General features: G+C 34.8%; 3 protein-coding genes across 3 annotated transcripts; all 3 read right to left on the bottom strand.

The window, feature by feature from the left end:
• Positions 1-3,875: 3,875 nt before the first annotated feature.
• LOC116107808 (transcription factor UNE10-like) lies at positions 3,876-6,856 on the bottom strand. The gene is made up of 6 exons (XM_031394094.1): positions 6,696-6,856; positions 5,185-5,719; positions 4,981-5,079; positions 4,836-4,901; positions 4,316-4,738; positions 3,876-4,237 (listed from the first exon to the last, which is right to left on the bottom strand). The coding sequence occupies exons 1-6, from the start codon at positions 6,827-6,829 to the stop codon at positions 4,112-4,114; spliced, it is 1,383 nt and encodes a 460-aa protein (XP_031249954.1). The 5' UTR covers positions 6,830-6,856; the 3' UTR covers positions 3,876-4,111.
• Positions 6,857-9,183: 2,327 nt separating this feature from the next.
• Positions 9,184-10,645, bottom strand: LOC116107812. Its single transcript, XM_031394099.1, has 4 exons — positions 10,331-10,645; positions 10,132-10,243; positions 9,969-10,047; positions 9,184-9,876 (listed from the first exon to the last, which is right to left on the bottom strand). The coding sequence occupies exons 1-4, from the start codon at positions 10,593-10,595 to the stop codon at positions 9,817-9,819; spliced, it is 516 nt and encodes a 171-aa protein (XP_031249959.1). The 5' UTR covers positions 10,596-10,645; the 3' UTR covers positions 9,184-9,816.
• A 1,043-nt stretch (positions 10,646-11,688) lies between these two features.
• On the bottom strand, positions 11,689-13,619 carry LOC116107814 (uncharacterized protein At3g61260-like). Its single transcript, XM_031394101.1, has 6 exons — positions 13,443-13,619; positions 13,016-13,104; positions 12,558-12,842; positions 12,277-12,478; positions 12,090-12,171; positions 11,689-12,004 (listed from the first exon to the last, which is right to left on the bottom strand). The coding sequence occupies exons 1-6, from the start codon at positions 13,466-13,468 to the stop codon at positions 11,813-11,815; spliced, it is 876 nt and encodes a 291-aa protein (XP_031249961.1). The 5' UTR covers positions 13,469-13,619; the 3' UTR covers positions 11,689-11,812.
• Between the last annotated feature and the right edge of the window lie 10,636 nt (positions 13,620-24,255).

A 24,255-nucleotide genomic window follows, 5' to 3' on the forward strand; every position in this document is an offset into this window, starting at 1 on the left:
TAATAAATGTATCATATTTATGTTATAACATGACTCACCATGTCTGTGATGTATTTAACTCATGCTTAATTCATTTAACTCATTTATAATTTTGTTTTAATTGTGTCATAAACTTTAATCATGCTATATTTTTGTTGTTATTTTTTTTTATCTTTTATAATAACTTTTATTTATCTATTGTTAAAAAAAAACAATTGCATGAAATAAATGTCTTGAATGACCATTTTTATTATAATCTAGACTTGAGATCTCATTAACGAAAGTTTTAGAAAAAAAAGGAACCCTAAAACGTGTTTTGGCAAACCATCAACTTTGTGGCCGCATGGCAAAACTTTAATCATCTGAGTGAATTATCTAGAGGTCTTGTATTCGAGTCTCGCAAAGTGGTTACCTATTACTTTTGTGACTTACTTGATCCATTGGATTTGTATGATGTTCAATGAATCTTAGGGATTAGTTAAAGTGCATGCAAGTTGACACAAACACCCCAATTACCAAAAAAAAAAAATTATGAGCATCAAAATTGTAGGTCGCATTCAGTCACTCCAAATATGAGGAAGAATGAATTGATGAGATGGGATTGAAAAGGGATAAAATAGAAATTGAGGAAGTGATAAGTCACTCTCCTACTAAAGGTGGCAATCTGTTCCATGTCTTCAAAAACAAATATGCATTCAACAAATCTTCTGTTTCCAGCCTGTGACAAAGGGGCCCATTGGTCCCTCCAAGTATTCAAGAATTACCCTGGTTTTTTTTTTTTTTTTAAAAAAAAAACCATCTTAATAGTTTGACGGTTCATTTGGAATTCTTGGATATATTATTTAAAATGTTCTGATTCGAATCTCCACAACTATTAATAAGGGGTAACCATTAGAGGTTTTATCTGGCTGTTAACTTCAGGATCTCGGGATAATAATCAAGACACGCGTAAATTGGCCCATACATCCTCGAATACCAAAAAAAATAAAGTTTTTAAAATAATTTATATCAGATAAATGTATTACATCATTTGTATGTCAATCCAACAAAGAAAAATCGTAATATCTGTATTCATTTTTAAATACAAGTAATTGTCGTGGCAATTATTAAGGAGAGAACAAATACCAGACTCATTGACTCAAATTTACACAAAAATAACCTAATTTTTTAATATATGAAAATTTTTAATTGGACGAACATATAACCGATATGATATATCTATTCTACTCAAGATTTTCTTGGATGACTTAAACACGAAGTTGTATATAAGTCAATTCTATCTGAAACTTTTGCTCAACTAAACCAAAGGTGAAAATGTGAACGAGATGATATTATACGGTCCCCTAACAAATTAGCCATATGGGGGTATGACCACAACATACAAGTGGTGCCAAATAATATGTTGGATCCTGGATGTGACCTAATCTTAAGAGTCAATCCCTATCTTTTCTGCAATATTTATGATTTCAACTTCTATGGTGTAGTACTTATCCTTTACTTCTGGTCTTCTTGAGCGATTAAATGTGAACAAGGTGCTTAATCACATTATCACTAATCTTATTATAGATAATGACACACTTGTGGATGAATTTGGAATTCTGTTTATAATGTTTGGGTTCATTTAACTTATTAAAAGTGTTTAACATGTGTGAGTCAGGGTATAAAGCGAACAATACCTATTCATATTTTAACTCTAAGTGGTTGGCCGGTCAAGAAGATTTGTTCACTTCATTAACTTTCTGGATTCAAACTACCTTGGGATCGTCTATCATATTATTTGTAGTTTAACTTGGAACATTAAGCTTATAAGGTGTTCAATGGATTCTGAAAATTAGTTGAGATACGCGTAAACTAGTTTAGACACCTCAGTCATTATACAATTTTTAGTTGACCAAGTATATGATTCCAAACATAGAACCAGTTGGGTGGATCACGATGCCCTCTCCCTCTCAGGCCAATTACACATGAAGCAACTTGAATGTTATCTCGTTTCTGTTCCACATGAGACTGATGTGCGCATTGCCTTTGCAGCTGAGGAATATTTCCCAGAAAGGTTTGATGGGGAAATATCAATGACTGGATTAGATTAATCAACACAAAACTGCATTTCTATCAGCAATCCAGTTAAGTCCCTCTCAATCGAGTCGCTCTCATGCATATATTTATAAGGGAATGAGAGGAAAACAAATCACAAGGGCGTGTTGGCAAGAACCACGGCATTGTTGATCAGCTATCTTTATCTTCTCGAGAATTATTCAGACTGATGAATCATGATGTTGATCTTGTCTTCTGTTCTTTCCTAAACTTCCAAATTATAAGTCTATCGATCAAAATACTGTCCCCTTGTACCAGCAAAGTAACAAAACCTATCCTATGAAGCTATAAACCAACTGTGTCCCTATAAATATTAACGTCTGTTTTGCGAGATGACAAGTCTTCATCAATCATCATGACAAACTAATAATGTTTTCATGTATACGCACTTTGCCAGAGTACAATAATTTACTTTCCAAATTCCTTTTTTAAGTACATGTATCTCTTAATCACATTATACATAATGGTTTTGTTTTCATGTTGAAACAGATTTTAATTCGAATTCTATATGTTATGCATACACATGTTGCATATATTTCAATATCTCCGTATGTATATTATGTCTCCATTTGAGTTTGGTACAGTTTATTTTACACAAGAGACCATTGTCTCATATGTTAAAATTTAATCTTTCAGATAATATACATGGCCTCTTTGCACTGACACCGGGACTTGGCGTCGGTGTACTCACAGCATTCATGGCCTTGATGTAAAATATTATATATTCTACATACAAACTCTAGGGTATTCTAGTTAGAACCAGAAGGCAATTCATAATATATGTATATTGTGATTGGAAGACGCGTGAGCTTAAGGGGATAAGTCATGAATGTGATGTTTTAATTGAGAGTGAGAATGAAAATGGTAGTTGAAGCGTTGTTGGCTTGGTCCCCGAAAACAATTGCACGTGGAGATGCTTACAATTACCGGACCTTCAACATTTCAGCTACAGAGAGAAGTTGAAGAGATTCAAAGAACTAGCTAGCTAGCTTCAAATAGTGCACCATTACAGGGTAGCATGCAGGCTTTGATGTAGAATTCATGAGAACGACCTTTCAATGACTTTTTTTAAAAGAAAAATGTGTCTTCCCTTATTGCTCAAAGTCCTCATCATAGTAAGAATATCGGCATTCATGTAGTTGCATATTATACTTATATATAGCTTTTGTCAACTCTAATTTTGGCTACATCTATATATTAATTAATTTTATTATGGCAAATCGTCCTTCAAAATGAGCAACATACAAGCTGCTAATTGCTATAAGGGTCAAAGGGTTGCTTGATGGAGCACTGAAACTTCTGATGAAACCTGAATTTATTAGAAATAAAGAGCTTCGAGTATCTGGGCATTGAAGAAATTAAGTACCACATCATGCTGCGAACTAATTGGTTCCTATGTATAGATTGTTGGCCCATTTAACCAAGATCAATTCTTTCTTGTAAAGAAATTAAAAAAAAAATTGTTTTTCACGTCAAGAAATTAGTCTAGACTTCAGAAACTTCACACTAGTAGCAAGAAAGGAGTGTGAAAGTTAATTTCCTCATGTACAGTGGTATGAATGTGCATATATAGACTGATGGATCATAAACTGATTGGACATGCCAATAAATGGATTCTCCAAAGGCTGTAAACGACCACTGTCAGACTGGGTCTGCATGCCATTAAATACAAATTAAGGATGCATGACTCCATGTTCATTCCATGGACCCAGTCCCCACCCTACTCCAAACATTTAACAGTACAATTAAAAACTGTTAATTCTCTAATTAATTTTAACTTTTTATTTATGATACAACCCACTTTGGAATAGTCCTAAAATTGTAGAAAAGGCATGATTAAGATCACAAATAACGAAGTTTATGGTAATAGAAAAATCAAATACATTGCAGGCCGCAAATTTACACAACAGATTTATCAGTCAATATAGGATACAAACACTATTCAAAGTCGATCATAATCTAGAGCAGTAAGGCCATGCTTAATTGTACCATCTTCAAGATTTCTTCTGACTCTATTATATTCCATGACTTGTTCTTTTCAATCCCCTTGCACAGGGTTGGACTGCTGCGCCGACGATGGAAAGTTCATCGCCTTTGTATCGCCCTGATTGCCTTGTTGCGTGTAAAGCGCTGCCATCTTATTGTACAACTCCATATTCATTGACTGCACCAAAACCAAAAAATAAAACACCAATGAACACGAACTTTTAATACGAAATGTCACACTTGTAAATTTACATACCTGTGCGAACAAAGCGCAATAGGGATCAGGCAAAGAAACTGGGGCACTTGTCTCACTGGGGTCTGAAGAATTTGCTTGAGCTGGAGAGCCTGCCGGAATCATGGAGGGCATGATAAAGGGAGAGGGAAGAAATGGGGCGGGAGTCGCCGTAGAAGGGTGGTGGAGCAGTGGAGGAGCGGCGGCGCGAGCCATAGAGTTGATGTCAAGCATTGTTCCCATGCCCATCGTCCCCAGTCCAACGGCTCCCATGCCGGCAGCCGCCATGCGTGCTAGCATAGACATTTGAAGATGCTGCTGCATTCCAAAAGGCATCATCATTTGGGGCATGTTGTTAACATTCCTCATACTACTCATCATTCGAACTTGTGCTTGCAGGTTTTTTAAGTAGTCTATCACCTCATCCAACATTGAAGCTTTATCGGTCTGTATTTAGTTTATGCAACCGTTAAAACCATCGATTTAATCTTTAACATGTGTTCTTAAAACACGAAAATTTGAAAGTTATTGATATTATACTTACCTTACATGCATTAGGGACTAGCCTTTGAAGGGCTTTCATCTTTTGATTGATCCTATCTCTTCGTCTCTACATAAATGACATTGAATTGAGCATGGAAATAATATTTATGAAAAAGCATGGAAATAATCGTTATATAATAATTTACCCGCTCGGACTGATTGTGAACAGTAGCGGCTCGGGTTCGTCTTGATGAGTGGGATCGCCCTGTTTCAGTTTTGTTGTCATGATCTTCATCTTGGTTTTCCTATATATCCATGAAATAATGAATGCAATATCAGAAAAAAAAAAAATTGTTATAAATTAGCAGAATTAACTATTTCTGCATGAGAATTTGATTAATTAATTTTACCGATCCACCATGAGAAGCAGAGTCTTCATCGTTAGTTTTTGCCTTGAAGCCCAAACTCCTTGGAGATTCATAAGAAGGCCAGGTCATCATAGTTGTGTCATTGTCCCTACAAAATGTTACACTAGCACTTGGACAACCACTTCTATCTAACACCCTTTGATCTTCTTGCATACTAACACTAACAAAATTTCTTCCACACTGATCGGAATCTACCCGCGGACGTTTCTTCAGCAGCCCCCGCGGCACCGCCGCAGCCTTGCCAGGGCTCTCAGGCCACTTCCCGGCTGAAGTAGCAACCATGGAGGTCATTTTAACCGGGGTATTGTTGTGGTGGTCATGATGATGTGGGAGTAAATTTTGATTTTGATTTTGATTGTGGGAGGTGGTGGTGGTGGTGGTGGTGGCTTGGTGAACTATGGACTCTAGTGTGTCACTGGACCTACCCAGCCATGTGGGCTTTGTCGGAGGCCCACCAAGCCCATTCATGGCTTGCTGGCCATTCTGCCATATTAGTTCTGCAACTTCATAGTTGGACCTGAGTTTCAAGAACACTTTGAATAAGAAAGTCAACCAAAATAATAAAATATAATTAACGAATGATTAATTTGGTGAACAAGAAAATCTAAGATATAATTATTTATTTTGTTATCTGGGTTGAGAATGTAAAGAATGATGATATTAATGAGAAAATGATTGAAAAGAAGTGTAGGTAAGAAATAAAGGAATGGTACATCATACCTTTAGGAAGAAAACTAATTTAACGAAGAGACAAATTGAGTGAAAAAGAGAGACACTCTTCCTGTACTTACTGATTAAGGAGATAATTAAATCCCATTAAGATCAGTGAAAGTAGAAGAAAGATTAATACTATTTTTCTCCAATGGAGTTAATTTATGTGAACGATTTTTAATTTATTTGAAGTGATGGGATGAGAGACCAAACTTGAGAAGAGAAAGAAAACTCTTGGAACAAGGAAACAAGAAAAGCTTAACAAAAAGTTATTTGTGAACTGCAGAAAAAAATAATTAAAAATCTGAAATGACATTAAGAAGAACATATTTAATTATCCCGAGTACGGAAACTGAAGAATGAAGTCAATTTATACATAGAAGAAGGATTCAAAGAATTACCAGTACTGCTAAATTAAAAGCTCAAAAACTGTTACATGAACAAGTTAAAAGAGGAATTTATGCACAGCAGGAATTTAAAGGAGGAGTATATGCGCTTTATTATGATGAGATATGGGTTGTTTTAAACGTGAGAAAAAAGATGTAAACAAAGCATAAACCGAAGATCTTCTTTTGGATATAAACGAATATCAACAAATAATTCCAAAAGTTCTTGTTGAATATTCTTCGAAAATAGCGTTTGAAAGATCTGTTCAAAAGGAAGAATTAAATTCATCTGCACTTCATTTATCAAGTTAAATAGTAAAACTTTATGAGGAAAGCCAAAAAGAAAATAAAAGAGAAAGAAAATGGTAGGAGGAGGAGTTGCAGTACTGAGCATACATGGGAGAAAGGTGATGAGTAGAAGAAGTATTGTGTTGAACGTGAGAAGATCTGTTAATTCCTTCTTCTCCTTGGACTTGTTCTTGTCTTTGTTGGTGCCTTAGATTCCAATTTGGTACTGTGCACTGACTCATGATGATGATAATTGAAGAACTAAAGAATCTCTTTTCTTTCAGTGAACAGAAGGTTGAGTATTAAGTTTAGGGTTTTTATATTTGGTCCCCTTCGTCAAGTCACATTTGGTTTGAAGTTTGATAGAGATTTAACACTCAACATGTGGTGACCAAAACTTTCCTCAGAGAGAATCAGATTTGCCGTGCCTTCATTATCATTTTATCCTGCAACCATTAATTTTTTATATTAACATTTGTGGTTTAATTCTTTAGAATTATTATGCTCTAAATATACCTAAACTCTTAAGCCAATTAATTAATTTTCTTTTATAACCCAGAAATCTCTATACTTATTTCGCAATCTTGAGTTTGAAATTAGAGTCCCTGTCAAACCCTGTAATCTTTAAAAACATAAAAACGACCTTTAACCATGCAAATGGCTATGCATTGTCTTAAGGGTCCCCATAAAATAGAAGAAAGTTGATCAATGGAAAGGATGGTAGGGGGCCTGGTGGAAGAGAGAGAGTTATAAAATATATTTGATAATTAATAGAGTAGATCCTGTTGGTGAGAATTATATGGTTGTGGACTATTCGAAATTAATCCTGGTACACATTTTCCTCATTCCCCAATCCATTTATACTTCATATTACAGAGTCAAAAATTTCATCAAAACAATTAATGTTTTCAGTTGGCCAAAGCTAACATTACCGAGATTTAACACATTGTCCTTTTCACTCCATCCGAGTTCCCAATATACTATATCTTCATTTCTAGCTCAATCAACCATAATGTTAAATTTGATTATATCATTTCAAAATTTCAATTATATGTATAATATAATCGTGTCCATGGGGGTAATATTGATAGAAACAAAGCTTTCCAATCATTTAGAAGTCACATCCATCTTCAAAATAGAAAATTCAGAAACCTTTCTGCAGTTGAAGAAGTAGTGAACCAGAAATTGAATTGTGGGACAGATGAATATTGCCACAATCTCAAGATATCACTTCCTTCCATAGAGCTGTACATGGTCCTCTCCATGGCCACCAATCCATCGTGTCCCCATCAATCTTTTTCTCTCATTAGAACACTCTTCAACAATCCCAACGCTCCCATGTTTAATTTCTTTAATATCTTCCTTCTTTGTATCTGTACATTATTAACACTTCTGGGACAAAACCCAATTAAGTTTAATAATCGGAGTGTTCGGATCAGTTTATACGTATCTCAATTAATTTCTTGGGACTCTAGAACCACCGGCTAGGTAAGAGTTCTAGCGGCTACAAGGAGTGTTCAAAATCAGTTAAAAACTAATTTTGTGAGCCGAACTGGTTTTTCAGTTCAGAGATTTTCTTGAACCGAAACCAAATCGGTTAATCGGATTTTTTTTAATTTTATATTTTTTATAATAAATCGGTTTTAGTTAACCGTTTCTCATATTCTCCCAAACCAGTAACCGAACTGAAAATTCGGTTTTTTAATTTCTTTAAACTGAAACCGAACTGAAAATTCGGTTCAATTTCTGTATTTTTTTGAACACCCCTAGTAGCTATCCCTATTTGCGATCAAAGATGGACTCGAACTCAAAACTTCTTGAATAATACACCCAAGACTCAACACGAACTCAGGTTTTCTTTATCTTCTTTTATTTAAAAAAAATGTAAATGTTTTCACAGTTAAAAGTCATATTCCATGGTGTCTAATCAGCCAGAACGTATGAATAAATTTTGTTTCCAACAGTGAGCAAATATTAACTATATATTATTGGACGGGCAAATACGATAATCAAGCAAAAAAAGTAAATGAAAGATCATTTTACGTGGTTTAGACAAATTTGTTTACACCCATGAATTGAGAGGTGATGTAACAAAGATGATTAATTTAAACCCTCTACATCCTTTTATTCGATAAGTAAATGCACACCCTACAATTATAGGTAAGCTAATTTATTTATAAAACAGATTTGAAGCCAATAATATTATAAGTGGACATCCTCAGTATCTAGTGAAGAACAATCTCCCAGTTGATGTTAATATCAATATATACTGCAATGACTTGAAGAATTGCTGGACACAGTTGTGATAAGGTTGGGGCCTGCTTCAATCATTGTACCCTGAGGCTTTGTCAATTAAATGCAATGTTTCCTTCCTCTGTAAATAATTTTCAGGCTATATTACATTAAATGTTTTCAATTAAATTTGGAGAGGTTTCTGATATATAAAAATGAAATGATCAACCGCCATTCTTAGCAAACTCACGCTTCTCTACTGTAATATCCCATACCACTTTCCTCTTAATATGAATCTAGGACTTCATCTTGGGAAACGAATCAAGAGTACGGTACCTGAATTCGAATCCCATCTAGAATAGTTGGCATAAAATGCTACATCTACCGTCTATTTTCTATTCCATTACTATGACGAATACAAAATAATATCAAATTAATGATGTGATACAGCAGACACCAGGTTGTTAAATTCCATCAACTTTGAGTTTGTGACTTATATATAATAAAAAAGTATCTTCAAAGAGCTTTTAATTTTCAGCCAGCAAATGCAAGAATTTGATGCCAACAATAAAAGGAACAGCACTCAACTCAATTTTCACCAGCACCTTTTTCCAGGATTGTTCGGAATTTTCTCAAACTTTTTAATTGCTGATTCCCATTTGTAAAGTTATCTACTTTTTTCAAAGATGATACCTATACGTATCATTCATGAAAAGATGGTTCTGCATTTGATTGGCCAGTTCAGAAGTAAAATCAATCTCTCCACCGTCTGTTACAAAGTTGAAGCTAATGCTATTTTTTATATGAAGCTTTATGTTAATTTTATTAAAACAACTCAAAAATACACAGATGACAAATCAAAATACAAACTCAGGTATAGTCTCTTGAAGGAGTCAATGTCTGTATCTTCATAATTTTGCAGAAATATTCTGTGTGTTGAAGGCCCTGTCTGACCTTGACATCTTTCTTCATCACATTTTGCTTTATTTTATACATATTATCTTCCTCCTTTTGCCGATGTTGCAGGCTTTTTTGAAAACTTCAGGTCCAAGTCACTCTGCATTTTCAACAATATGGAAGTGCTTAAAATCTTCATCATTTGCATTCATAAAGTTGAAGAAATTAATCAGCATAAAGTTAAAGGACTACCTTTGTTTTTTCAATTTTATTTTTGGCTTTCTCCTTCTTCTCATTTGCCCAAGCCACGACTGATTTTAGCTTCTCATGCCTGAAATTTGTTCACATTGTAGCAATATCAGCAAAACAATTAAACCCAGTTACTGTAACTTTGTATAATTTAAGCAACATTTACTTTTCATTTTTCTCGCGAGCATCTGAGGATGAACGACTTGGTGTTCGAGGTGGATTAAGTGTCTCCAGTGCCCCGCGGTCCTGCAACTTAGGCTTTCTCATTGAAGTTTCACCTGTTACATTATTTAGCCCTTTAATTTCTTGCAAGGGCATTCTTAAACTTGAGAAAATTAAATTTGAGATCTAGTATTGACAGTTACCAGGAACTTTCGCGTTGTTGTAGGAAGGTTGTCTGGTTACTCCATTAGAATGTGGCTGCAGTCCGTTCTTATTCTGAAGAGTTTTGGATTCTTCAACTGACTGAATGGCAAATGCAGCTGCTAACACTGCAGTTGCATACTCACCTTCTCTCGAATCCTGATGCTTACTGGTTGACCTCGAAACACTCGTTCGACCATCCTTATTAGACTGCAGGTTAAAAAAGCTTTTGTAGCCATTCCCTGGAGACTCCGTTCCCCGTCTCATCTTCACCACAATCTCTGGGGAAGTGTTTGACTGCAATGGCTAATATTAGCAGGAACCGATAGCTTGAGAGTCTCTAATGCACATCTTGTGATATTTATAGCTAATGGAGTAACTAGTGAAATGTGAAAAGTGCTCAAAAATTGGCCTTTGATTGACAGCAAATAACTTCTCTTTCTCTCCTTATTTTGTTATTTTTCGATAGTGCAAGTTGACTACTTGGTTGCTTATTCTCTATAAAGATATCTTTAATTAACATAAAGTTATTTTTCCTATGTTGTTTTTTCACATATGTATTATATTGACGGTTGGAGAAAATGAAAAGAGAATGGAATGGAACCTGGGAAGAAAAGCAAAGAACAAATTCTGATTCCCCAGTCCCCAGTCTCCACTGCTGTGCAGCTATTCTTGAGTAATGGTCATTGAATAATTTGGTACATCTGTGCATGAACCGGCTACAGAATGAATGAAATTTGTCCGCTCAATTAAGTCAGCTTAATTGTTCTCCAACTAAAGTCAAATCCCTTTTGAATTATAACTAATATAATTTTCAATATGGCCGCCGAAAATTGGAAAATGATTTTACTTTTTTGGTTAAAGCATCAGTTCATTTTGCTCTGATTCAGTGTTTGTCACCTTCTCTTCATTAATTCTTTTAACCACTGTTTCTGCAGTTCTAGCAGCAGCAGACTAAATAATGGTAGTTCTGTCATACCACGGGACTTCCTATGAATCAAACTAACTACAAATTTTTTCCCCAGTCTTTTAATTAAAGGGCACTCATAAAAAAATATATACATTTTTTTTATTTAATTTACTTCAAAACATAGTTTCCATTAATTCTCTGTTTTGATCTGTAAGTTTGCAAATGTATGAAGTAAAACGTCTCGTCCTTCTAACAATTTTGTGACAGGTGAATTGGTTTGGCTATTGCATATAGTAGTTACTGCCAACAAATGGAGACTACATGCTTCTGTTTGGAGATTTTGCCTTATATATAAAGAGAAAGAAAACAAAACTACATCCCCAGAAAAGGGATTGGGAGAAGAATGTCTGCAACTGGAAGATAATTTATAAAATTAACGAATAACAAAGTACATTGAATTGCTTAAAAGAGATAAAATCCTTTCCCCATTGTGGAAATATGCATATTACATACATTGGTGTAACTTGTACAAGTTGTTTCAAAGTTCATAAATCAGTCATTGTTTCCTGCCCGTTTAACAGCAGAAACACGTGACAGGAAACTTTCCTTTTGATCTAATCATTCTTGCCTTTTGTTTTATCTCATGCTCCTTGTTTCTTCTTTCTTCCTCTACTTGTGCTTTAGCTCCTCCGGCAATACGCTCAATTCTTGCTATTTTGTTCTGGTAGTGCTGTTGGTTCAAAGCCCTTTTGTGCTCCAATTCGATCTGCATTTCAATCAATAAGCTAGCTTTTAGTCTTTGATGGTCATTAATTTAATCAAATAACAGCACTAATGAAACAATACACAACCTTTTTCTTTTCCATTTTGAGCTTGGTTTGCATCTTCCTCTCATTCTCCCAAGCAAGAATTGAAGATCTCATTTTTTCATACCTGAGATTGAAGCTTAATTATCACCAAAAGAATTCCAAGGAAAGCTTCAATTGAAGAAACTTATAATTCCTTTCCATTTTAACTAGTCAAACAAGTAAAGTTTACCGTTTATTGATCTTTTCTATTTGTTCTTTCTCCCAAGCATCAGCTCTTGTTTCCACATTCTTGTGTCTTGCCTGCTGCTTTTGGTTTCTCTCCTCAGTGCTCATAGTTCTTACAGTGGATGAATGACTTGGCCTGCTGATTGGTATAGCACTTTCGTGTTGCTTTCTTTCCACCTCTGCCAAATTTCTAAAAGAAGTTTCACCTGAAAAACATTCAATTCATTATTCTCTTTCTCAAAACATATATCATTGTGATAATTTACATCCGGTGATAAGATTTACCTGCTTTTCTCTGGTCTTTGCTGGAGAGACCTCTGGTTAGTCTAGCAGAACTTGGCAGCCTAGTTACGGTATCTTCTTTTACACTCTTTGACTTTGTCCTTGACAATTCAAGCTCCTCTCTCACCTTTCTTCTGTGCCTTGTTTCAGCTTCTTCCAGTGTGCAAATGGAATATGCTGCTGCTGCAACCGCCACTGCTAACTCACTCTGTTTCGGATCATAATCATCTTTGATTGGCCCAGGAAACTGCTTCTGCAACCAGTCCTGCACCTTGTTACCTAAATAATCTGGCAAGTAACAAAAAAGAAATTATCACACATTCATCCACCATATTCATTTTTTTTTCATCTCATGGACTAATAGTAAAATGTTTAATTCTATTTCCACTTAGTTGTAAAATGAACCAAATCAGATTAGCTTTATTTCAGGAATTGACTTGATAAAAGTACATGATGAGTACCTCCCATGAAGGAATCTAATTGTTGAAATGGTGGGCTTGTTTCGGTAGCTTTCTTGGATTGCTCCGTTTGAGGATCGCAAAATCTCACTCTAACAAAGTCACCAGCAACATTAACATGGAAGGTGAAATTAAAATGTATGCGACATGGAATAATTAAGCAGCTAGAAGAAACCAGATTATTTTGGAATAAAACTGGTTATACTTTCATACGCTTTCTGAAAACTTCTTGAATAAGGAGAAATATGCTGGATTCTCATATTGACTTATTTATAATCTTTATTTTTCCTCTTAAATTTCAAAGATTTTGATTCTTCAAATCATATTCTCAGAATAAACAATTTCTATTCAACGAACTGAACCTAGCACACAGCAAATATTAAATTCTCCAAAATTAATAAAGAAACTCAAAGCTGAGGGAAATGGATACCTCTTTTCCTTGATTACATTCTGCATTCTGCAAATTCCCTTAAATATTCTGCTCTTCTATCTTTCTCCTAGAGAAAGTAATGGATTGTGAACAAGACTAGAACCATAAGCTTTCTTTGAAGCTCACGAAAACAGGAAATGGGCGAAAGCTTTTAGGGGAAGAAAAGAATAAATTACATCTCCCCTCAATTTTCTTCCATTATTAAACTTGCTTTCCCAAAATTAACTAGCAAACAGGCGACAAAGATTCACCAAAATGCATGAATTTCCATTCTCTTTGAATGGAATCAAAGTATATTATCACATGCATTCATGAATTCACAGGTGGGACAATGGCGGAAGCTTCTTGCTTCCTGTTTGGTCAATCAATATCAACCTGAGTAATCCAAAACTCTGTAACCCAACTTATACGCCAATTCCCAAAAGCTATCTTCTCAAATTCTGTAGATTTGCATGGCGGTTAGAACGGAATCCGGGTTGCTTGGATGTGGGGTTTTCCGTTCTCAGAAATTGGGTCAAAATGTGTAGTTTAATTATGGCAACATTTATAGAAGTCAAGTAAATTTGTTCTTGAGTAGAGGCGGTTGTGAAGAATGAAGAAGAAGATAAAGTTGATTTTGTTAGAGATTGATCAAAACAAGGGGACTTCTTCTTCTTTCAATTAACCACATTTTGTTAGGCCAAATTTTCATCTACGCTTTTGTTAAATGAAACAAATTGATCTATGGAATTTCAAAGTGACAGGTGAACTGAAGGAAGATAACCAATATAATTTATATAAAATAATATGAACATGAAGATCCCTTTAAACCCGTCCAATCTATCATCTATTCATCTTATACATAACAAAGTTATTAAATTTTTCACAAAACATTTAAAAAAAAAAAAAATTATGAAAAGAAAGTTACACTTATTATGTTGTATTGTATTGTATAGTATAATATTATATTTTGTATTGTATAGTATAATATTATATTTTGTATTGGATAATAAATGTGTTATCTAATACAATGTATAATATGATCACATCATATTACTTGAGATAAGATAAAGTTTATACTAAATTTATATTTTTAGAATAGCTGATTAATTATCAAACTAGATAAATGCCTCACCTTTTTTTTTTTTTTTTTCTTATAAACAATGTCCATATTAATTGATATAAAATTTTAAGTGCTACATTAAAAGTACCCCAATTGATTAAAAACTACTAAATATTAAAACCACTAAATCATGATAGCCTGAAAAATAAGAGAAATTTGAAGAGGGGGGGGGGGGGTTGGTGTTGTGGGTGGGGGTGTGGGGGTTTGGGGGAAGCCCACAAAGGCATATATTGAAAGAATAGGTTGAAAATGAAAACCAGCCCAAGTATGTTAATCAGATTCAGTCGAAATTTAATCCAAAGGTTGAAGACAACTAGAGCGACACCTCTCTGTCGGTCACACTAGGGTTATTGACCAATAAGTGACGGATAGAGGGATGTAGGTTAGTGTCGGTCAACATGGGTTTTGTCCAAATGAACGACACCTCATATTGGTCACTGTCAATCGTTGTCATTTTTTTTGCTTTTAATTCCATTTTATTTATCAACAAAGCTAACAACACAAAAAATATGTACCGATCTATGTGTATGCATGACTCAATTTTTTTATGAATATTTTTCTAGTGAACACCATCTATCAAATATGAATGATCGTTCACCCATATAGACTCTCATCCATATTATATGAACGGGGGTCTACATAAGAAGGACGGATATTCTCATTTAAAGGATGTCTATCTATAAATAAAATATAATAAAAAAAATTTATAAACATTTGGGACAATCGTTCATTTGTTATGGACGGTGGACGGCCGTCCGCAAATAAGAGACACCCGTCCTTAACCAAAATATGAAAATAAAAAAAACTTTGGGGACGACCGTCCATAAATTTTGGACGGCCGTCCCTTATGTTTGGACGAGCGTCCACTATGAATGGACGCCCGTCCCTGATGTTTGGACCGGCGTCCATTACCATACTTTAAAAAAAAAAAAAATTCTAAACATGGATACTGCTACCACGTAGAGAAAGTGCAATGCGGGATGTTCTTTTAGGTAATGAAGTTGTACCTGCTTCATCACTAACTAACTAGTCTGATAAGCAATCTAGCAGGAGAAAAGGGAAGGAGAAGAATATTGATCTTCCTCTAGAATCAGAGAATATTAGTGGTGAGGAGATGCCTGGTCAAGGCAATACTAGCTCAAGAAAAAGCAAACACCATAGAAGTCATGGTAAAGAGAGAAGACACAAAGGTTCAGAGAAGAATGTTGAGGGAAAAGAAAAGAAGATAATTTTCAGAAAGGAAAGAAGAAGAGTAATCATAGCCATCATAGGCATAAAGCTCGACAAAAAGCCATCTAGCAGGAAAAAGCCATGGATACTGATACCATGATACTGATACCAATGGGTTGATAATTGACGAAGTCTTTTCCATAAGGTGGGTAATTGGCCTTGAAAAGAGTTGGAATATAGTTGTTGTTACCAACATCAACTACAGAATCACCAAAAGTAACAAGAGGCTGTGAATACCCTTTGCTTGAAAGAGTGAACGCAAGGACGACTAAAAATAGTAACCTTCTGCAACTCAAATCCATGGCTCTTTCGAGGCGGGGAAGGCAAACCCCGTGATGAATTTGCACAACTCAATGGAGAAGAAAACGATTTGGATGACCCTCGTTTGGATTTTTCCTTAAGATATTTCCCATCGGGATTTTGCTTGGAGTCCGAGAAAATCTCATTTTCCGTTAAAGAATCGTAACCAAGCTTAGATTTTTTCTCCAAACCTAGCTTCCCATCTCGGCTCTACTCCTACTCACACTCTCCCCGTGAGTCGTTCAACTTAGAACGCTGAAGAGACTTCTCCTCGGAGGATTCAGCTTTCGCATTAGTTGCAGGAAAGGATTTAAGTTTGCGGAATCGTTGTTCCAACTCAGAGGGAAGAACAGTTAACAGCCGTCCATTCCTTATGGACGGTCATCCTTTACATAATGGATGGCTTGTAAAGGATGACCGTCCAATCATTATGGACAACCGTCCATACATAATGGACGAGCGTCCATTACTTACGGACGTCCGTCCAAATGTAAGGGACGGCCATCCAAAATTTATGGACGGTCGTCCTCAAAGTTTTTTTTTTTTAATTTTCATATTTTGGTTAAGGACAGGCGTCCCTTATTTGCGGGAGCCCGTCCAAAATAAAAGGACGGCCGTCCATAACAGATGAACGGCCGTCCCAAATGTTTATAAAAATTTTTTATTGTATTTTATTTATGGACGGGCGTCCTTTAAATTGGGACGCCCATCTGTCGTATATAGACCCCCGTTCCATGTGAGTGAATGGCCGTCCATATTTGATAGACGACCGTTCACTAGAAAAATATTCATAAAAAAATCGAGTCATGCGTACACGTAGGCCGGTACACATTTTTGGTGCAAAATTTTCGGTGTCCGTAGCTTTGTTGTTTACTTATAGTTCTTCATCATAAAAATGTGTTTTGAGTAACCCTGACTTACGTTTTTTGGTTTTTCAACAAAATCAGGAACTTTGCTTGTGTTTTTGTGAAGTATGAAGGACTAGGGTTGAGCATAGGTAACGGTTTTACCTGGAATCAGAGCCAGAACTTACCCAGAACTGGCCGTTACAGAGTAGATTCCGGTAACAGCCACTGTGCGGCTTCGATTCCGATTCCTGTGTGTGTAAGAACTGAAACCGGACCCGAAACCTAGAATGGGAACCAAGATCGGGTACCCGGGATGGAACCTCTCTTGGAACCGAGACTAGAATAATATCAGTAAAGAATGGGGGTATATTGTAATTTTGCATATAAAAATTCAAAATAGAATGAACCCATGTGGGTGACGTGGTGAAGTCGGTGGAGGCCCCCACTTTGGTCATTACATACATTATATTAAAGAGAATGTTATACTTATAAACAAATCTTATAAAGATCTTCGTACAAAGTGATGTGACAAAAAATAAATAGAAAAATGAATATAATGAGTTTGACTTTTTGTTTAATTCTTTCATTCATTTGTTGCCTCCTCATTTTGTATGGAAATCTTAATAAGATTTCTTTACAAGTATAATATTATTGTATATTAAATATTATAATGTTAAAAAAAGATATTATAACGTTAATTAAGTGTATAATTGAAATTAGAATCCAATTAAAAATATTTTAATATGTTATTAAGAGAATTATTTTTTAATAAAATAGTATTATACTTACATAATATTTACTTCATTTATCAAGTTCTAACTTCTAAGCATATCTATAATAAATTAGTAATTATATATGATAAATTGATGAACATTAGTACAATAATTAATTAAATGATTAGGTATTTAATTAATTATAACATTATAATATGACAACTCATGGAGTCATGGTATATTAAGAAAAGTAAGTGTTATGTAATCAAACTTAAATTAATGATATAAAATAAACTTAGAGTCATACTAATTATTTAACTAAAGACTCATAAATCATATTAATATTAATATTTAATTTGATTCTTTTGTCACAATTAATGTTAATTTAACTTATGGGCAAATTCAAAAAGTTCATTTTCACTCTAGAATTATAATATTATAATATTGTAAACTGTTAGAGGTGTATTTATAAATTTCTTGGGTGTATTTGTCATTTTTTAAATTAATAGGGAGTAATTAAAATTTTAATAAGACCCCGGTAAGGAACCAAAACCTGCATTTCAGGTTTCGGCTCTAGGAACCTAAGAACTAGAACCAACCGGTTTCGGTTCCGATTCCAAATCTTAGGAACTGGTTGATTCCGGTTCTGGTTCCAGTCTGATTTCAATTCCTCCAAAAATTGTAGGGAACTCAGTGCTACTCACCCCTATGAAGGATGTTGCGAGACCTTGAGTATTGGGGCACATAAGTATGTAGAATTCAACACAAAAGCACTTTGAATACCTAAAGAAATGAATTGTGAAGACCTTTTGAAGTTATTATACCAAGAACTACATGTCAACAATAGCCGATACAATTTGTCTTTGTCTATGAAGTACATGTAAGACATCAAAGAGTATCCCATACTAATCGAGAATGACAATGATATTGTATTCTTCATTGACATGCAATTGGAAAAGCCTACAAGATACCTTCCATTGCATGTTTCATTGGTTGATGCACCTTTATTCCCTATTTCTAGTAACAACCTATCAACATCGGGCTATCGAATACACAATGAGATCCAATACTAAATCAAGTGAGAGTTAATCCATTGAATGAGATGTGTGGGGATGGAGAGCATGTGGCACCTAGTTATACACAACATTTTCATCTGGATATGTGGATAAGTGTAGAAAAGTTTGAAAATGCTCCAGGATTGGATAATTTGAATATTAGGATAAAAGATATGGAGAAAAATCAAGGTTTTGGAACAATGGCGTCGATACACACGGTCCCTATGGAAAGGGAAGCGGCAACAAACATTATTATTCCAACAAACATACATGTTCCAACTTCCAACATCCAATCCATCGACACGTCCACCATAAAGTACCAGTATTGGAGTTAAACCATTTGCCACCAACCTATACAATGGTTTGTGTCTAGCATTAAAGATTGGGATATGTGGGTTGGGCTTATTTGAAGTGTGTGTATGTGTGTGTGTGTGTGTTTTGTAAGGCCAACCAAACATGCTTTGGTCTGGTGGACGAGGGACCTCAATGATGTCAGGTTAAGCCTCACCCTTCTGGGTTAGGTGCACGCTCATTGGTCTCTATCATATCAATATCGACCAGTTGGTCGCCATCAAAGATTGTAATTGGGTTGTGTTTGGAAGGAGTATGTACCTACATAAATAGTTTGATAATTAGTACAAGCAATGATGGTTTAGAAAAATTTAACCTAATAAACCTTTATTCTTGACGACTTACCAAATCACCATTTTTAAAGAAGCTTGGATTGCTTGCACATCATGAAGAATGGAACTCACATCCTCACGAAGTATGTGAAATTCAACTGCACCTCGTCCCTCAATTCACAAACCACAACACATACATCTTTCACCTCAATTGATAGCATGTCAACCCCATCCCATAGGCCTTGCAAAACTACACCATGTGCTTGAAAGTGACAATATGTNGCATCTATAGGTAAGATCATTGCACTAAGAAGTGATTTGTAATTTTTAAAGTGTTGATTTTGATGGTTTATGCTCATATCAAAGGTAAATAAATCATACCCTAAGTATGATTTAAGTTATGTTGTGTGGAGAATTTCTTTATGCATATATATGTGTTATATGTAGAATTGTTGATGGATTTGGTGTTGAATAATGATTAGAACCTATCCATGAGAAGTTGTGTTGGTGTATTTGATACTTGATGAATGTTTGGATGAGATTTGGAAGAATTGAAGTGAAATTTTTGAAATGTGTATTTTGGGCAGATTTGGCGTTAATTATGGAGGAGTTCATGCCAAATATTTGGTGGCCTAAAAGAGAGATAGAAGTGTAGCCAAATTAGTGTTAATTTGTGCACATGAATTGTTTGATGAAATGTCAAAGAGAAGTGCATGTATGAGTATGATTATGTGTTACTTTAAGATAAGTTTGTAGATGATAGAGAATGACATGGTTGCATTTCATAATGCATAATAGCATTTAAACATGTGAAATTAGAAAGAATTATAACAATGAAACCATCTACATTCATACATATTCATAAGAGCATGAAAAAGCACTAAAATATGTTAAAGAGAAAATAGAAAGAAATGAGAATATTAAAGATATTCAAATTTGAATTTTTACTTAAAGAAGTGTAAAAAGGTAAAAAGAAGAGAAGGTTGTTACGAGGGGAGCCCGTGAGTGACATAGTCCCACATGCACGCCGCCTTTAGTGAGCGGCCTTAAAATTCAGAAAGAAGAATTGTATAGTCCGTTAGAAGTGCGTGCAGATGAGGACTATACCCAAAATTAGAGAATTCACTCACACGGCCAAGGCTCCAAATCCATGCCTCAACCGAGTCTGATCGGCAAGAAAAGAAAGAAAGAGAGAAAGAATAGGAAAAAAAAAAAAAAAAGGAAAGAAAAGAAAAGAAAGAATACAAAGAAAGAATAAAAAAGAAAGAAAGAATACAAAGAAAGAAATAAAGAAAAAGAAATAGAAAACATAATAAGAAAAATAGAAAAGAAAATGCATAATCTATGCATTTGTGCATTTGCATCATGAATGTGCATAATACCATGCTCATTATCATAAGTAGTGAAAAATTAGAAAATTGAGAAAAAAACAAAGAAAGAATAGAGAAAGAACAGAGAAAGAACAAAGAGAAGAACATAGAAACAATAGAGAAAGAACAGAGAAAGAACAAAGAGAAGAACATAGAAAGAATAGAGAATAATCGGGAAATGAGATGTAAGGAAAGAAAATTCAAAATTTAAGCAACGGAAAGAGACGGGTAGCATAGAGGGTTTACTTACTGAGCAATTAGTGCTCACTCCATTGTTTTCAATGTTTTTGCAGGTAATAGGTGAGTTACGGTCGCTCGGAGCGTTACGTAGTGGAAGGGTTGGGTTACACTGTCAAGTTGCTATTTTTGAGTATATTTTGTAAATATTTGTATATAAAGAAAAATTAAATATGGGCCTATACCTTATTACTCGTTTATGTGTGTGTGTGTGTGTGTATATATATAATGAGTTTTAATGATTATTTTACAAGTATACTAGCTAGAAAGAAAGTATTACAAGGAGTATATACCTACATAAATAGTTTGATAATTAGTACAAGCAATGATGGTTTAGAAAAATTTAACCTAATAGACCTTTATTCTTGATGACTTAGCAAATATTTTTAAAGAAGCTTGGATTGCTGCACATCATGAAGAATGGAACTCATATCGTCACGAAGTATGTGAAATTCATTGTCACCTCGTCCCTCAATTCACGAACCACGCACATACATCTTTCACCTCAATTGATAGCATGTCCACCCCATCCCATAGGCCTGCAAAACTGCACATGTGCTTGAAAGTGACAATATGTTACCTTACATCATAATGGAATAATAAAGAACACAACAATGTCTAGAGGAATGAGTTGAAACATACCTTAAGGGTCTGTGGAGAATGGGAATCCCTTGGTATGAGTCGCACCTTTTCTTACAACTTTCTTATGGTTCTTTGTCCTCCCTCCCCCCATCATCATATGTGGATCTCCTTGGAGTACCATTTCAACATCATATCATTATATTAGACTCTTCCCGAGCCACTTATTCATATCATGTGAGTCATCACTCTCAACTACTCCCCAATTTCGTCAATGATATGTTGACCCTATACGACTGTAATAAATCTCAACCTCTCGAGACCACTGTTCTCTCATTCATCATCGGTTGCATTCATAACACAATTGTTGAAGCATGCACAGTATTTACGAAGAAGCATATTTTCACTGTAATAGTACAAAACTAAGAATCAAATATATAGGTATCGTAGTACTTACACAATTCTTCTAGATGACCCTACTCAAAACCTCTTCATTAGTGGGTTCTTGCCTAAAACTTCACCTCAACATGCAAGGAATCACTATATATTATAAACCTGACCAGTATTTCTCCGTAGGCAAAGCCTCGTATATCCTCACCTGCAAAATCAATGAAAATAACAAAATTAGTAAAATCCAAAAAAAAAAAAAAAACATTTAAATGCAACACTAAAGTTGGGTTATGTATTATACGTACCTGAAAGGCATATAGCAACCCAATCAAGTCGTACCTCTCATTATCATGCTTAACCCTTCTTACTTTTCTGCTCTTGAAATTTGTTAAAACACCCTTTGATCGCCTTTTGGAGACATTCTAGGTTCTTTTCCCATGTAATTCTACCCCACGGATATGAGTTAGTCTACGTCATTGACCCATAACATTTTCTCATACCTAAAAACCCTCCACGAGTTCTACTCAAGATAAATTGCTTCAAAATGTAAAGGAGAGCCAATTTTACTACATCCTAGGGTGGGACTTTGGTGAAGTTCTTCCCATTGAACCACTTTTTAAAATCTTGAATTTTCCACATCTGAGATTTTATGTAATTGTCCATAATTTAATTCCCCAACCCCGTCACATGTGCAAATTCGTAGGGAGAAAATCTAATTGTCCTCCCACCAACTTTAAACCACAACTCATCATCCAATCCTTTTGTTTTTAACCCCTTAACAGTATGTTGTGGCATAACTTCCCAGAAAATTGTATCTCCCTCATGTCCATCAACTTGCCAAAAATGTTTGCCTAAACAAGTTAATTGTGTAACAATTAACTTCTCCTTAAATTTTTTAAACACTTCAAGACCGCATTTGTTTGTAACTATCACCAGATAGTGGTACTCATCTGCTAGAGTAACTAAATCCTGGCTAACATTTATATTGTAACCTACATGATATAAAATTGCAAAATATGACAAAACGTTCTTTGAAAAACCATGAAATTAACTTGACCAACACCGTACCCAAATGACTAATAGTCCCTAGGTGTCAGTGACTGAAACTATGGAATAGGTTACCGATACCTAAGCATAACTGACCGGCACCTAAAATCATACATTGATGTCGGTCAAAACCATTTTATCCATATTGTGTATGTTTTGACCGATACCTGGGTGTTAGTCAAAATACGCAGTTAATGTCTTCTTCGCATGTACCAACCATTTTTTTTATCAAAAACATACACAACAGTCTAAAAACAACATCCAAACCACCTAAACTGCTCCATATAACTTCAAACTTTCCAAAAACTCAAATCTATGATTCAATGACTTGAAAATTTTAAAAAATAAAATAAAATAAATAAAAAACTAACTAACCTGTAGATCATGAATAAGAGACTTCGTCCAAACTTCAAAGTTCAAATATTGATTGAAATTGGATAAAAAAAAACACTGGGTTTGAGTTTGATTGATTTGAATTTGGTGAAGAGGGAAAGATTTTGCCAAGGGTTATGGTTTATGTTTGATTGAAAATGAGTATATGAATGATATTTTTGTTCATACGAAAATGGTAAAATGTGGTTGGACTAATCCGTAAGGAGGTGTTTGGTTGGGGATTATCCCCCATTATTGAGATAATGACATTTTATATTACTTAGATTATCACATTTGATTGTCAAGTAATATTAAATTTCGTTAATTTTTCAAAATTAATAGTAATTACTGTTGATTATATAAGTGGTAATTTGAATACTATGATTTTCTTAGGTATTTTGAAATTACTTAGTAATTTTTTTATTATAATTTTACCCATTATTAAAAAAAATTTAGGACAATAATACTCTTCTTTTGAAATTAATTTACATGAACCTACCATTACAATTTTACATCCAATTATCTAACTTTTTGGACAGCAATGTCTTTGTATTTAAAACAAAGTGCAAGCCACCTAGGACCACCGTCGTCGCTCACCAACCACCACTATCAGTTAATGGCCACCACAACAGCCACCATCGATTGACGTCACCGAAATAGCACATGACTAGCTAGTCGAGGGTCAATCTGGCCGTTTTTCGGCTAGATCCGTGACTGTTTCCAGCCAAATTGACACACGGCTAGCTAGATTCAACCAGCCGTGCGCCGTTTCAGCGACTGTTGTCATGGTCGGCGGCTGGCAGTGGCTTGGGGTGAATGGGGGTGATTTTGTTAGAAATTGAACTTTTATGTAATTAGGGTGTTTTAGCAAAATCTCAAATGTAGGGGATTAAAAGAAATGATTCAAAAATTAATATTATATTAATATTTAAAAATGAGGATAATTT

This window comes from Pistacia vera, unplaced genomic scaffold, assembly GCF_008641045.1.
Source record: "Pistacia vera cultivar Batoury unplaced genomic scaffold, PisVer_v2 Contig548, whole genome shotgun sequence".
Lineage (NCBI taxonomy): Eukaryota > Viridiplantae > Streptophyta > Magnoliopsida > Sapindales > Anacardiaceae > Pistacia > Pistacia vera.